General features: G+C 38.5%; 1 protein-coding gene across 1 annotated transcript; it reads right to left on the bottom strand.

The window, feature by feature from the left end:
- Nucleotides 1-4036: 4036 nt before the first annotated feature.
- LOC122747556 (cystatin-A-like) lies at nucleotides 4037-16369 on the bottom strand. Its single transcript, XM_043993506.1, has 5 exons — nucleotides 16363-16369; nucleotides 11104-11155; nucleotides 10888-10990; nucleotides 7345-7446; nucleotides 4037-4159 (listed from the first exon to the last, which is right to left on the bottom strand). The coding sequence occupies exons 1-5, from the start codon at nucleotides 16367-16369 to the stop codon at nucleotides 4037-4039; spliced, it is 387 nt and encodes a 128-aa protein (XP_043849441.1).
- Nucleotides 16370-17250: the final 881 nt, after the last annotated feature.

Here is a 17250-nt window from a genome sequence, read left to right as displayed (position 1 = left end):
TTCTTAGAACAGGATTCCATTCCTTTCAGTAGCATTTCCCTAGCATTTTTTAATTCTTGGAATTGCTGTGGATCGTTATAATCCCAGTTTGGCTCCTGGAGAGGCCACTCTGTTAATGCTTCCCCAGAGGCCACCAAGCAATTTCCTGCTGTGACAATATCTGCAATTTCACTTGGGGATAGTATAATTTCCATAAGACAAGTGATATGTATTAAATATAGACCTTAACTGTGAAATTACTGACTTCAAATTCTGATCAAACCTAGGTATAAGTTTCTTACATGCACACAGATCCTTTGGACTGAATGGGCTATATATTTAATTCTGTGCTTCTCTGCGGGCTGTAACATTCTGTAGGGGGAGCAGTTTCTGTTGATCTGATTCTAAAGACTGGTCTAAATCTGTTTCTGAACTCAGGTCATCTCCAATAGAGGGACCCCTTCTGGTTTCCCTCTGAATACATGGTCTACTATGCCAGTGCCATGGCCATGGCTACAACCAGTGAGTGGAGCACCATGCGGTTTGTGGAGCCCCAGGCCGGTGCCCACCAAGGCTTAAAACCCTCAAATAACAATTAATTCTTTACATTTACATTTACATTAACATACTGGGCATATAACAAACAACATAAAATATGAATCAATCCTTCATCTTAAGGAGATCACATTCTACTGGAAGAATACAGCATATGTGCAAGGTAATGAGAGAATGAAGAAAAATACTAGTGTAGTAGGAAAGAGTTGATCTGGAGATCCTTGATCATCTAATTTCCCTCAAGCCTAATTGATGAAATCATAGGAGCTCATGGGGCATTTAATCAACAATAAGGTGATAAGGACTTAAACAAAGGGCAGAGGAATGACTACTTTTTGTTTCCACTTTCTCAGATGTGAAGAAATTCTTTAGTTAAGCTTGATGGCATTATGGGGCCATTCTGGGTTGACAAGAAGAATGCCCATACATTTGGTGGCCCTTGAAAAAGCAAGACCCTCTGTAGGCAAAAGTCAATGCAGGAGATGCCTCTGAGGGGTTTGATCTCTGCTGGAGCCATGGAGCCATCACTCAGCTCTTGGGGGAAAATAACTCCTGATTCACTTGAGGAGAGAGGGGAGACATTTTTCTCTCTCTTTCCCCTTCCCTGTCTATCACTGTGCCTGGCAGTGTAGCTACTTGTCCCCTAGGGGACTCCTCACAGTCAGGGAGCAGGCTCTGAGAGGAAATGAGCCATGCCCAGCAGAAATATTGTGTCCATTGTGAAGACATCAAGAGAAGAGAAAGAATATCAGACCCCAACACAACAGAAGTATGTCTCCTTGACTTTTTTCCCCTTGACTTAGTTCTCTAATTGTGTGCTCACTCTTTCCTGGGATGTGAGGTTTTGGGGTAGAGTATACTTCTGATTTATGGGGGGAATATTTTATAGGTATGATTCTTACAATGTCATTTCAGCAAATGGGCTTTGCTTTGAGTTAATTGTGTCAAATGACTGACTGTTAAAGGCAAAAGCACTGGTGGGGACTCAAGTTATAAAACAAAATATAGCTATGAAAAAAAACAACCCTACACACTATAGTTATAAGACTGTGAACCCACAGAGTACTTTATTTTATTTTATTTTAATTATTAATTTTTTGTCAGTCAATGAGGGTTAAGTGACTTGCCCAAGGTCGCACAGCTAGTAAGTGTCAAGTGTCTGAGGCTGGATTTGAACTCAGGTCTTCCTGAATCCAGGGCCAGTGTTTTATTCACTGTACCCCCTAGCTTCCCTACTATAAATGGGAGATGGGTACTCCACCCCAGGCAACCCTTCAAAAGTTGATTTCCTGAACATTCTACAGAGGCAACTAAGACTTTGCCTGGTTCTGACTAATGCAGCCACGCAGGAGTCAAAATTAGTATACAGTGTAGGAGGGAACTGTTACTAGAGTAAAAGAAAGCTTCATGATCTTTGTAGGTAGACCTGGCATATCAAGGAGAATGAAATACCAAAGCCCATCTCTTGGGAAAGTCCACAGGGAACAGCAGAAAGATTAGGAAGCAGGAAAACAAACTGGTGACACCGCTAGAAAATTCAGAGCAGATCCAGGATGCCAAAGTGTCACTTGGAGATGTGTGGATACAGGGAAGACATAGTGTGGAGATGGTGGTGTTATAAAAGAAATTTTGAGTGTTCTTAGTGAAAAGTAGAAAGAAGAAAACTAAAAAAGCTAAAAAAAATTTTCTTTTGACTCACTGGACCTGGAGCTAGAAGGCAGTGAGAAGCTTTCAGCTCCCTCCCAGATTAGGTGAGCACAAGCCTCAGTGAGGAAGTTGCCTCTCTCAAGAATCTTTAATTCAACACCAACCACATGCAGAAGAACAGTGGCAAATAATGGGGAAAGACTATTAGATAAGAAATTAGCTGAGAAACAGGTTCAAAAAAGATTTCTAAGAGGGCAGGGGTGTGCAACTTTTTTCTGATGAGGAAATGCCTTGAAATCATCCAGGTGGTACTATTACTGACAAGTAAATACTAGTCATTAGTGCAGGCAGCAGGGAATAGTTGTCATTTCAACCTCAGCCACTTTGGTCTACCTTCAGAAAGAGATGGATATAAAGAGACAGCTACTCTAGAGTGGAAGCAGCTTCAAGGAAGAGAGAAGAGAATCAGATTATGGAGAGAAGCCCCTGGATATCCAGCTGAGCAACCCCATCCAGAGAGAAACAATGTTGAGGTCATGCAGTACCAGCAGTTGTGAGTTGGCTTTGCCACATATGTATCCTACACGTATACCTCACTATCACTGTACTCTAAGTTTTTAGAGTTTTTCCCCTGGACATTTGAGTATTTGTGGGAAGAGTATGTCCCAGGTTTATGCTGAGGGAAGAGGGGTGGGGGAGGTGATGTTTGATAACTACTAATTTTTTTTTCAGGGCAATGGTGGTTAAGTGACTTGCCCAGGGTCACACAGCTAGTATGTGTCAAGTGTCTGAGGTTGGATTTGAACTCAGGTACTCCTGAATCCAGGGCCGGTGCTTTATCCACTGTGCCACCTATCTGCCCCCCATAACTACTATTTTTGCTATGACATCTGAGTAAATGTCTTTGCTAAAGGTATCTACTGGCTGATGGTTCATGAGGGTTCATGAGATATAGTATTAGGTAGGCCAACCCACAGGGTTGCCCCTAGTACCTGGGATAGCAGCCTTTATCTGGGAACTCCACCCATAACTACAAGTTTGGAGAGGAGTCCAGAAAGAGTGATACCCAGATTTTCTTTTCTTTTCTTTTCTTTTCTTTTCTTTTCTTTTCTTTTCTTTTCTTTTCTTTTCTTTTCTTTTCTTTTCTTTTCTTTTCTTTTCTCTTCTTTTCTCTTCTTTTCTCTTCTTTTCTCTTCTTTTCTCTTCTTTTCTTTTCTTTTCTCTTCTTTTCTTTTCTTTTCTTTTCTTTTCTTTTCTTTTCTTTTCTTTTCTTTTCTTTTCTTTTCTTTTCTTTTCTTTTCTTTTCTTCCTTCCTTCCTTCCTTCCTTCCTTTCTTTTTTTTTTTTTGCAGGGCAATGGGGGTTAAGTGACTTGCCCAGGGTCACATAGCTAGTAAGTGTCAAGTGTCTGAGGTTGGATTTAAACTCAAGTACTCCTGAATTCAGGGGCAGTGCTTTATCCACTGTGCCACCTAGCTGTCCCTGCTTAGATTTTCTTAATGTTCTTTGACTAATGGAAACCCTGTATCTGGTATGGGATGAGCTGAGATGTAAAATGATTTAAAGCAAATAATTTCAGAATTAATTAATACATTTTAATTAATGTAATTTGGTTTCATGTCATTATTTCTGAATATATCTTTTTCCCTTCCTCTATCCAGTGAACTATTCCTTATAAGAAAAAAAAATAAAAAAAGAAAGGAAAAAAGGGATTGTCGATTAAAACTAACCAATACATCATCGAAGTCAAAATCTGCTTAAAAAAGATCCATGTTTTATTTCAATTGTGCTTATTGATACAGGATACTCATGAAAGCAACCAAAAATGCATTGTTGATTGTGCCTCTAAAAGGAAGTCAGTTCAGTTCATCATCCTTGGTTTTGCCGGTCTGGAAGTCCAATAGCTCAAATGGCTCATTTCTTCGAGGGAAAGCTTCGAGTATTTTCAAATGTGAATATCGCTCCTTCCCAAGAGCGACCTGCAAATAAAGAGAAGTGGAGAATCAGTCCCATGGAATTCCATCCAGCAGCTCTTAACTCTCAGGGCCTTTGTGTGGGCATTCCTGTTTTAGGTAGGGCTTTTGAATAGATCAAACCTTCTTAAACTGTGAGTCTTCTGAATGTGGGAGTTTCAAAAATTTTGACAACAGTTAAAGGTTATGTATGCCTATTTTACTTACCTTTATGCCTGGGGCCTTGTAAAAATTTCTTGGGCAAAAGGGGATGGTGAGTGGGAAAAATTTAAGAAGCCCTGTCATTTAAATAATTTAGAATGGCCTCTGAATTGAATTTTATTTTATTTTATTTATTTATTTTTGTGGGGCAATGAGTGTTAAGTGACTTTCCCAGGGTCACACAGCTAGTAAGTGTCAAGTGTCTGAGACTGGATTTGAACTCAGGTTCTCCTGAATCCAGGGCTGGTACTTTATCCAGTGCACCACTTAGCTGCCCCCTAATTTTATATTTTTATTCTTACCTATGAATGAGCTTATTCATGCTTTGAAAAAATATTTAGCTGGAAATTACCTGAGAGCTAATTTAGTTGTGCGTTTTTTCTTTTTAAAGCTAAGGAAATTTAGTCCTTCAGAGGTGCAATGAACAATAATATTTGTTAATCACCTGAATTTTTGAAAATCTAAACAATTCACTTTTCGAGAGTCAATTGCATTTTAAAATTTGAATAGTGCCTCTGTCACAGAGTTTAATTTATTTTTTGGGGGTGGGGTGGGGCAATGAGGGCTAAGTGACTTGCCCAGGGTCACACGGCTAGTAAGTGTCATGTGTCTGAGGCCAGATTTGAACTCAGGTCCTTCTGAATCCAGGGCCAGTGCTCTATCCACTGTGGCATCAACTGCCACTTTAATTAAATTTTAAACATATATCAAACAGATTCAATATATGCATACACATATATGTGACATATAATGTATATTTTCTATGTTATTACATTTAGATATACCTAGACATATTCTTAGATGCAGAATTTCCCACAATGAGAGAATGCTGGGCTTGGAGTCAAGAAGACTTAAGTATGAACCTTACCTCAGACACTTGCTAGCTGTGTGACTCTAGGTAAGTCACTTAAACTCATTTTCCTCCACTGGGAAATGTCTCTATCTTATTTGCAAGGATCCAATGAGATAATATTTAGGAAGGGCTTAGCACATAGTTGGCACTTAATAAATTCTTTTTTCCTGTGCTGCAGCAGGTACTCCTGCTTGGCTGACATCTCTTATGGCATATTTGTATAGCATTGTTGACTCAATTGAGGTAGTTGTACTTTGCTGTACCTCAAATATAGAAACACTTGGATCTACTCTATCTGCATTTGCTAGGAATCTCTACCCACAATCCACAGTTCTCAGATGTTTCCCCATTGCTGGCTAGTGTCATATATTTCTTTTAAAATTATGCTGCACTGCATAGACTGCGGGGTTTGTTCTGGGAGAAGGTTCACATTCTCTGACACTTGGTTATATGATTTTAGGTAAGTCACTTAACCACCTTAAGCCCCAAGCAACTCCCTGGTACTAATCAACAAAGTCAATAGATGGGTTTAGGTCTATGTTGGTAATGAGGATTCACATATCCAAAAAAAGAGAAAAGGACCTCTTTGTACAAAAATATTTAAAGCAGTTCTTTTTATGGTGGCTAAGAATTGGAAATCAAGGGGATGTCTATCTCTTGGGAAATGGCTAAACAAGCTGTGCTATATGTAATGTTTTTGTGTAAAGTAATATTATTGTACTATAAGAAATGACATGAAGAATGACTTCAGAAATGCCTGGGAAGACTTATATGAATTGATATACGGTAAAGTAAACAGAATCAGGAGAACATTGTTCATAGTAAGAGCAACATTGTTGGATGAAGAACTATGAATGACGTAGCTATTCTCAACAATACAATGATCCAAGACAATCCCAAAGGACTAATGATGAAACATGCTCTCTACTTCCAGAGAAAGAACTGACATTGACTGAAGACAAACTGAAGCAGGCTATTTTTCATATTCTTTCATTTTTTTCTTTGTATTTTAGTCTTTAACAAAATGATTAATATGGAAAGGTTTTATATCATTGAATATGCATAACCTATATCTGATTGCTTGCCATCTCAGGGAGGGGTAAGGGGAAGGAGGGATTGAATTTGGAACTCACAATTAATAAAAATGTTTATTAAAAAAATAAAGAGAGTTCACAGACACAGAATTTACTCTAATTATAGGAGTTCATCATGAATTTGGATAAAATCCCCCAGACAACTGGTGTTAGGATCTAGAAAAAGAAAAGTATATTTCAGTAATTTCTGATGAGGTGGTGTTTGAAATCCTGGGCACCAATGGAATTGCTTAGGGTCCATGGTGACCTAGTACTCACATTTGGTGAAGCTCTGATATAAGACAGGGTGCTCACTCTCAAGCAAAATATAATGTGGTTGTTGGGTTCAGGCCATAAACATATAAACCTTGTTTCAGAGACTATCATGACATGAAAAACCCAGTACTTTGTGAATTCTCTCACTTTTATCTTAGAGTTCCCATCCAGGAAAGCCTGGGATATGTATCCTGACACTCTCTACTTGCAAGCATGGAGTCCACAGTCTTTTTAACTAATATTTTATTAGAGGAATCATGAAAGCAAATGGAATTCCCCAAATGAATAATCATGAGCATGTAAAACATGTATGTAAATTCTCTTAAACATGAGAACTTCCCCTGACAGAAAGTCACTTCCATGAATCCCATGTTGGCCTTACTAATCTCCAGTTGCCCAGCTACTTAAAGTGAGGGGCTAGGGAGAGCTGTTATCATTCTCTTTTTCTTTCTCTTCTTCCACCCCTTCCTCCCTTTCACTTCATCATCCATTCTTTGTTTGCCATCTCTCAGTTTCAATATGAAATCAAAACCTACTAGGTTAGCCCTCCTCTTCTCCCCAGGTTGACATGAATCTCTTCCCAAAGTCCCTTCCTCCTTTCTGCCTTGTTCACTTTCTCTTAGTATCCATGCCATCACTTCATTTTTCTCCTGGGGAAGACACACTTTATGCTTTCCAGTTACTCAAATGGGAAGGGGACAAACTATCTCAACACTTTCTCTATACATCCAAGTAGAAATAAAACTGAATACAGGATGTTAGTGTTAAGTGACTTATTGAATACTGACCTTTACACGGTATATGTACCCGGAAACCACTTGGCTTTTGTAACTCACAGCCTCAAATTGCTCACATTTTTCATTGCTCTTTTTTTCATACTGAGGCTTTACCTTAAGAAAAGAGAGGAGAGTAAAGAATTTAGTAGTTATCTGAAAGTAATATCAGGGTTTTGTCTACTCAGTAGCCAATGCAACACTGATAACAATGGAAAATTTAGTCAAGCCCTTCTTTTCCCCCAATTCGTTAAATGATTAATAAATTCTTTTATTTTTTAATCAATATTTTTGTGTCTTTGGCATTGTGCTAAGTACTGAGGATAAACACACATATGCATAACCAGCCCCTCCTCTAAGGAGCTTACAGTCTACTAGAAGGAATACAATATTTACCCGAATTAGTAAACACCAAATACATAAAAATAATTTCCAAAGGAAGGAATCAATGACAATAGCAACTATTTCCTCCAGACAAGGAATAAATGATTGATTGATAGGTTGAGTGACCACTGAAGTAATGGGTGGCTAGTGTTCCTTCAGAGGCTACAATGCACATCTTTTGGTAAGGATTCTATAAATCTGAGTTGCTAAGGATCCTAACAGAGTCTCAGAATCTCACTTGGATGATACCTCAGTGACTAATCTGTATATAGTCCTACCAATAATAGAAAAACAAAGAAGATATAAACAGGGATAAATTGGGAATATTGTCCAGAGGCCTGGGAAAGGCTTCTTCCAGGAGGTGGGAAAGGTAGGTTGGAATCAGATTGCCAGGGGTCTTGGCTTTTAGGCTAAAGAGCTTGTATTTATCCTATAGACAACTGGGAATAATTGATAGTTTGGCTTGTTTTTTCCTAAGTAGGTAAGTTCTCCTTTTCTATGTGTGTATCCTTTAGATGTGTGTCAGTAATGTTGTGGACAAGGGTAACTCACAACTACTGGTACTCCATGTCCTATCAGTCCTTTCTCTCCCAAGAGACCCCACAGAGCCCCCCCCCCCACCTTAGGTGCATGCCTCTGCCTGGCAGGCTGCTGGGTTGGTGTCTCAGGGCCTGCTGCTCCCATGAGTCCATAAGCAGTGCTCTCCTCTCCTCCGGGCCTGGGGAGATGGGTCACATTCTTTGAAGCTGCTTTCTCCCAACAGTGACAATCTCTCAGTATCCAGCTCTGACCTGCAGTCTTTGTCTCAGGTTCCAAATAGAATCTGACTGAATGTTGCTCCCAGGGGCTCCTTTGACATGGACCATTGTGTTGGAGGTGGGGGTGGGGAGGAGAAATCCTTCCCCACCTAAGTTATCTCCTGAGCCTGGCCTGGCCTGCTTAATGAATTGACACATGAATAGAGTACTGGGTCCTTAGTCCAAAGATCTGGGTTCAAATATGACTTCAGACACTTATTAGCTGTGTCTTAACTTCTGCCTCAGTTTCTTCAGTTACAAAATAGAGAAAATAATAGGGCCTTTCTCTCTGGGTGGCTGATTAAACCAGATCATATTTGTATAGCACTTAGCACAGTGCCTGGCATGTAATGGGTGCTTAATAAATACTTGTTACTTTCCCTCTTGAACTTTTAAAAAAATATATGTATATAACCTGGCAGCTAGGTGGTGCAGTGGATAAAGCTCCAGTCCTGGATTTAGGAGGACCTGAGTTCAAATACGACCTCAACACTTGACACTAACTGTGTGACCCTGTGCAAGTCATTTAAACCTCATTATCCCACCACACCCTAAAATTTATATATATATATATGTATATACACACACACACACACACACACACATATATATATATATATATATATGCTCAAGAGTTATGACTTAGTCTCTTAACTCCTCAACAAATGTTTTCTTTTGCTTTTTATCCAGTGGTCACATGTTAAAATCCTCCCACATTGATTAAGAGACTTATTCATAGATTTGTGTGGGTCATAAGTTAACTATTTTAGATTTTGTGATTACATTTTTGGAAGGGAATGACATTGGTGATTATATCAAGTGAGGTGGGAAAGGAAGCCACCTCCCTTACATCCACCAATTAGGAATTGGCTACAATATTTGGCTATACTCAAGGATAGTTGCCCCTAGGAGCAGCTGTACCTGAAGCTATACAATCTCTTTGTCCTATGTCGCAGGCTCCCTGCATACAGACAGGAGACCTTAGCACAAATGAAAGTTTAAAATTAGTATGTTGCATTTTGCAGTGAGTCCCACTTTCTCTGGACTCTAACTTCTCTTCATTTCTTTTTGGCAGTAGTTATGCCTTTATCACCATCATTTTCCAAGAGTCCTTTGATCTCTTCTTCACAGGAATCCTCTCTTTACCAGGCCAATCTTCCCTAGGACCAGTTAACCAGAGATCACATTTTCTAGCAAACTCACCTCCTGACTGAGAGGTGATACACTCAGTGTGCAGATGGAGATCTAATTTTTTGGGGGGGCAGGGCAATGAGGGTTAAGTCACTTCCCCAGGGTCACACAGCTAGTAAGTGTTGTGTCTGAGGCTGGATTTGAACTCAGGTCCTCCTGAATGTAGGGCCGGTGCTCTATCCACTGTGCCATCTACCTGCCCCTCTATTTTTTTTTAATATGGCCTATGTGGAAATTGGTTTTGCTCAACTATTATAGAAGAAATTATCCACTATGACTATTTAAATCTGAGAGTTCCCATGATTTCCATTTCCTTTAGAGATATACATGAAAGTCGGCTGCTCTGGTAAATTGATGCCTTTTGTTCTTACATAACCTTTATTTCCAGATCTATCCTTCCTTTCCCTCTTCCCCAGTGGGCCATTCTGTGTAATAAAGATTTAAAAAAAAAAAGAGGAAAAAAGCAGTTCAACAAAAAACAACTTAACCATGTCTGTCAGTCTAAGAAACACCTATAGTCCCTCACCTCTGTAAAGAAGAGAGGAAAGCACTTTCTCATATCTTTTCTCTGGGGCCAGGCTTGGTCAATATAATTAAATGGTATCCAGTTTGTCCTTTCTTGTTTGCCACATAGAATTATAAATCTAGAACTGGAAAACACATCAGGGACCAACTACTTCAATTCCCTCATTTTGCATTTGAGGAGACTGGGGCCCAAGGGAATTTAAATGAGTTACCTCAAAGCCATACTGATACATGCTCTGACTTCTAATTCATTGTCCTTGTCACTGTACTAGACCCACATTCTTGTTGCCCATTGTGTATATTTTTGTTAGTTTCTGCTCACTTTGCATCATCTCATGTAAGTCTTCTCACGCTTCTCTAAATTCTTCATACTCATCATTTCTTATGGTTTATGAATGTGCTATTTCATTCATGCACCACATTTTTTAGCTTTCCTCCAAATCAATGACCACCTGATTTTTTTTCCAGTTCTTTGATACCACAGAAAATGCTGCAATAGATAAAGTAGCAAATGAAAACATCATAGAGATGATAGACAAATCTAGGAACTAATTCTTTGAAAAGACTAACACAACTGACAAACTTTGAGGGGGGGATATCAAGTTAGCAGAACCCATTATTTTCAATTAAATCCTTCCTTTCATAGAATGCACCTCCTTACCTTGTCAACAATCTCTTGGATTTCTGGAGTTGCAGTTCTAGTCTCACTAAAGCCTCCAACCTTCATTACAGCAGTGGTTTCTTTGAAGGAAGACATGCTGGAACTGAAGTGATGAAATGATAAGATCAGTCATCCTGACTCCAGTTTTTAAAGGGAGGCAGGGTGTATCATAAGAAAGCACCGCCTTCTTGGCTGTAGAAATGACTTATTGCTCACCTGTTAGCATGTGTTAATTCATGAACATGAATGTAAAGTATTGTCATATAATAAGGCAATTAGATGTTCCTCCAAATTCCTTTTTAAAGTGGGCAAGAAGAAGCAACTCTCTCTGTTCTCTGAGTGAATGGTTCAGTCCAGGGAAGGCTTCTAATTAAACAAAAGGAGACTGTTTACTTTATGTTGAAAGCTAATAGCCCCAAATTTCCAAATTTTCTTTTCAATTATACTTGTTCAATTTTAATAATGATGGGTACTCTTCTCTCTCACTCCTCCAAGGAATAGGTGAGACTTTGGCCTTGAATGTTCCTCTAAAACACTGATTTTCTATGAGTTTATGGAGGAAAGGTATTTACTATACAGACTTTTGGATGTGTGGGTTTTTTGGTTTTTTTTTGACTAGTATTTGAATTTGCTTGAAATCAAGCAGAGCTTGTCTTTCAACATGTGTGAAGCTATGTGGAAATCCCTGTAGGGCAGGGACTGTGGCTAAGACTCTCCTCTAGTACCCAACATGGTGCTTAGCATATAGCAGTAGCTTGATAGACTTTGAATCTATCATTCAATAATCTGAATCAATCAGTCAATCAACATACATTTATTAAGCACATACTATATGTCAGACATTGTGCTAAGGACTGGAGATACACAGAAAAAGATAAATTAGTTCCTTCTTTTAAAAATTTACATTCTAATAGGGGAGACAATAGAATTAAAAGAAAGAGAATAGATTCATAAAGTATGTCTCCTTCTGCATCTTAAGTTCATCTAGTCCCTGGCAGAAGTTGAGTGGCATGTTTCCTTTTGATTCTTTTGGACTCATCGTTTCTCACTGTATTTGATGAGCATTATTAAGTCTTTCCCAGTTCCTCTTCTCTTTAATCTTGTTATTATTGTACAAATTTTTGTTTTGGTTATGCTCACTCCTCTCTATGTCAGTTCATAAATTTTTTCCATTTCCTCTGCAATCATCAGTTCCATAATTTCTTACAGCTGAATAGTCTTTCACTATACTCATATACCACAATTTATTTAGCCATTCTCCAATAGGATACTCCTTCAAGTTTCCAATTTTTGGTTACCAGAAAAAGCATTGCTGTAAATATTTTTGCACAGATAGATCCTTTTCCTCTACCTTCAGGGTGTAGGCTCCCAAGTTATTGGTAGATACCTATGAGTTTAAATGGATCTTCTGTACATTAAATTAAAAAGCTTTTGCACAAACAATACCAATGCAAACAAGATTAGAAGGCAAGCAGAAAGCTGAGAAACAAAATTGTCTTTACATACAATTGGAAAAACTCCAAAATATTATTTTAAAGTAGAGCATATTTCAGGTATTGAAGTGCAGTACTTTTTACATTAGGATGTCTTGTATCTATAAGATGGGGTAGCAGGAAATTACCTATGTGTGTATGGATGCTGAACACTTTTTTTTTAAACAAGCAATTCCAATTCATATATGTTCACAAAAGGCTGGTATTGGTAGCTACAAACATTCTGAATAGCAAACATTTTACATATATTATGATAAAGATCATAGCAACCACAAATCGCCAGACATTCTGAAATGAATTGTGGTAGTCATAGTTTAGCTGTCATGGAGCTGCCAGAAAGATATTTTTCTTCATATTTTTAGATGAGAAAACAGAGACTCAGAGAAATTAATTCAGTTCCCCAAGATTGTTGTTGTTTAGTCATTTCAGTTGTATCTGACTCTTCTTGACACCATTTGGGGTTTTCTTGGCAAAGATGCTGCATTGGTTTTTCATTTCCTTCTCTAGCTCATTTTATAGATGAAGAAACTGAGGCAAACAGGGTTAAGTGACTTGCTCAGGGTAGCAAAGCTAGTAAGTATCTGCATCTGGATGTGAATTCAGGTCTTTCTGACTCCAAGGCCTAGTTTTCTATCTCCTGGGGCACCTGGCTGCCCAATAGTAATAGTTCGCACTTTAAGAACCACGTTCCAATTATTATCTCATTATCTCAATATTATCTTGATCCTGAAAACAACCCTGGAAAGTAGTGCTATCTTTATCCCCATTTTACAGAATGGTAAATTTTATTTAAAATAGTGGCAGACAATATAAAATACAGAGCAGTCTACCTTCCAAGACAAACCCAGGAGCTATATAAACACAATTATATAAAAACTTTTCACATTACTAAAGTAACTAAACAACTGGAGAAATATTCATTTCTCATGGGTAGGTTGGGCCAATATAATAAAAATGACATTTCTACCTAAATTAAATTATTCAGTGCCATGCCAAATTATTATTATTATTTTTAATGTATGAGGTATTTTATTTTTTCCATTACATGTAAAGATAGTTCTCAACTTTTGTTTATACATTCTTTACAATTTCAGATTTTTCTCCCTCCCACCCCTCCCTCCCCCCTCCCCTAGACAGCAGGTAATCTGATATAGGTTATATCTATATATCTCTATACATATACATATATATATATATACACACACACACATATATATACACATAATAACATTAATCCTTTTTCTGCATTAATCCTGTTACAAGAGAAAGAATCAGAGCAGTGATGCAAAACCTCAAAATAGAAAGGAAAAAAAAAAACCAACAGCACCCAAAACAAAAGAAATAATATGGTTCAATCAGCATCTATACTCCACAGTTCTTTCTTTCTTTTTTTTTCTTGGATTTGGAGATCCTCTTCTATCATGAGTTCCCTGAAACTCTTCTGTGCCATTGCATTGGTGAGAAGAATATAGTCCATCACAGTAGGTCAACACTCAATGTTGATGATACTGTGTACAATGTTCTTCTGGTTCTGCTCATCTCACTCATCATCAGCTCACGTAAGACCCTCCAGGTTTCTCTGAACTCTTCCTGCTCATCATTTCTTACAGCACAACAGTATTCCATTGTATTCATATACCACAACTTGTCCAGCCATTCCCCAATTGATGGGCACCCCCTCAACTTCCAATTCCTTGCTACCACGTAAAGAGCAGCTATAAATATTTTTGTACATGTGGGTCCCTTTCCCCCTTCCATGATTTCTTTGGGAAAAAGACTTAAAAGTGGGATTGCTGGGTCAAAGGGTATGCACAGCTTTATCGCCCTTTGGGTATAATTCCAAATTGCTCTCCAGAATGGTTGGATTAGCTCACAGCTCCACCAACAATGCATTAGTGTTCCAATTTTCCCACAGCCTCTCCAACATTTATTATCTTCCTTTTTTGTCATTTTAGCCAATCTGATAGGTGTCAGGTGGTACCTCAGAGTTGTTTTAATTTGCATCTCTCCATGCCAAATTATTAAAAATTATTTTATAGAGATAGAAAAAATCACAACAAAATTAATCTAGAAGAACAACAGGCCAGGAATATGAAGGGCATCAATGAAAAAAAATTTGAAAGAAGGTGGATTAGGAGTACCAGATCTCAAACTGTATTACAAAGTGGCAATTATCAAAACAATTTGGTACTGGCTAAGAAATAGAGTTCTGCATTAGTGGAATATTAGGTACACAATACACAGTAGTAAATGAACATAGTAATCTAGTATTTGCAAACCCATAGATCCCAAATTTTGGAACAAGAAATCACTCTCTGACAAAAATTGCTGAAAAAACTGGAAAGTTTTTTGGCAGACATTAGATATAGACCAACATCTCACACTTTGTATCTAGATAAGATTAAAATGGGTACATGATTTAGACATAAAGGATGACATAAGCAAATTAGGGGAGTATGGAATATTTTACCTGTCAGATTTATGGATGAGAATAATTTATAAGCAAACAAAATTTAGAGAGCTCTGGGGAAGAGGTGAAAAATATATTCCCTCCCATTCCATTTTTGCTGAGATAAAGGACCATGAATGTGGGATATGGTATGTCCCACATATAGACATGATTGATGCATTTGGTTTGCTGGATTACTTTTTTTTCTTTTTAAAATCTTTGTTAATAAGAGATGATTTGCTGGGTAGCAGAAGAAGAGGGATATGTTTGGTACTGAAGGTGTTGTAAAAACAAAAGTTGGGCAGTGAGGTAGTGCAGCTAATACATGTCTGTGTCACTTAACCCTGTTTGCCTCAGTTTCCTCATCTGTAAAATGAACTGGAGAAGGAAATGATAAACCACTCCATTGTCTATGCCAAGAAATCACCAAATGGGGTTGAGGAGATTTGGACATGACTAAAGAACAGCAACAACAAGAAGTTATAAAAATGAGTTAAAATGACTCCTTTGCCAATATATTTCATAATGTGAATAACCAATCAGAGTATTTAGTAAACAGATTTTCATATAGTATGTCTCTTTAGAAGGAATATACCTATATTAGGTATAGGAAGGAAAGAAGACCCTAAATTAGACTGGGCTGTCAAGGCGATGGGAAGAAAATTATAATGACCAATATTTAATGATGCTTTAAGGTTTGCCAGGCACTTTGCATATATTATACCATTTTATCCAAACAACAACTCTGTGAGGTAGGCATTATTATTATTATTATCCCCATTTTACAGATATGACTGTTGAAGCTAAAAGAGATTAAGTGACCTGCTCAAGATCACACAACTGGTCATTGCCTGGGGCAGGATTCAAATTCAAGTCTTCCTGACTCCAAGGCCCAGATTTTATCCTCCCTTTCACCTAGTGGTGTACGTGACTTCAAAGTAAGAAGGCAGCCATTCCTCAGTTCATAAGGGGGAGGGGGGGGACTACAAAAGGAGGGTCATTCAGTCTCAGTCCCTCTTCCACTGGGTGCTTAGCTCCTGGGTATCCTGTCATTTCAGGCTAGTGCCATGTGTGGCATCAGGCATTCCCTTGAGGGCTTCCCTCAGGCACCTTTGCAACCTTATCTGGAATCCAGGTTTAGGGGGCAGTGTAGAAAATCCTGGTCAAGATGGTGCTATGAGTCATCACTATGGGGAAGGTTGTGGAAGCATGGTGGATGGGGCTTCTCTCTTCTCTGTACACAAGGTATAGTAAGTTCCTTGGGAGTAGAAGGGGTTTTGTGAGGCAGCTGTCTGGTCCAGTGGATAGTGTATTAGTCCTGGGGTCAGGAAGATCTGAATTTGAAGCTTGCCTTTGACATTTATTATCTTTGTGATTCTGGGCAAAGAATAGGAAGCCCAGGTACCTGTGCTATGGGCAAGAGCCAGGCTACATACTGAGGAGTGTCCAGTGCTTAGTCCATAATGCTCTTGTGTATTATTTTAGGGATGCCAAAATAACTTTTTCCTAAGGATTTGCACCCCCCCCACCTACCCGTCATGGTTCTTGAAATTCTCATGTTAGTCTTGCCTTTATGAGGAAACATTTATTGAACACTTCCTAACTTCTGGAGCCAGGACAGGTAGGTTGCTGAAACATGAAAGATCACATGAATCAGCTAGGGAGAAAAAAAAATACGTGGGCATGAATAATCTTGAGAACAATTACAAATCAATGTATCAACATGTGTTAGAGGAGTTGGGTTTGAAGCCCACACCTGCTACTCTCTTCCTGTGTGACCTGGGCAAGCCACTTCATATGTCTTACCTGTTTCCTTCTCTGTACCCTAAGAGAGATAGGAGAGGAAGAAACATTTTATTAAGCACCTACTAAGCCGCACACTGTGTGCTACATGCTTTAAAAATATCTCATTTCACACTATGTCATGGAGGGTCCTACCAGACCCAGAGTGATGGAACATACAGATGAAGAAACACATTGAACATTAGTGCTGAGGAAACCCCAAATAAAAGCCTACTGTCCTGTTTATCCTACAGATCATATATCATTGATTATACAACTCTGTTGAGGAGACCCAGACACACAAGGCATAGTAAAGAAGAATGTTTATTTTCTCCACCTCTACCCCTGATATGATCTCCCTGTTTTGCGTATTCTTCCTTTCTTAGCACTTCCCTTTTTCTACCCCACTGTGCATCATGTATTCTTTCTTCTCTTGCAGTTCTCTATACCACTGAAATAATAAGCCTAATCAATCATTATCAAGAGGGAGAAGGAAGAAGAGGATGAAGAAAAGCGAGAGGAGAAGGAGAAGAAGGAGAAAAGGAGGAAGAGGACGAGGAGAAAAAGAAGAAAAAGGAGAAAGAGGAGGAGAAGAAGGAAAAGCAGGACTCATTTATATAGCTCTTTAAGGTTTCGTAA

This window comes from Dromiciops gliroides, chromosome 3 (assembly GCF_019393635.1).
Source record: "Dromiciops gliroides isolate mDroGli1 chromosome 3, mDroGli1.pri, whole genome shotgun sequence".
NCBI lineage: Eukaryota > Metazoa > Chordata > Mammalia > Microbiotheria > Microbiotheriidae > Dromiciops > Dromiciops gliroides.
This window is presented reverse-complemented; position numbering and strand designations above follow the sequence as displayed.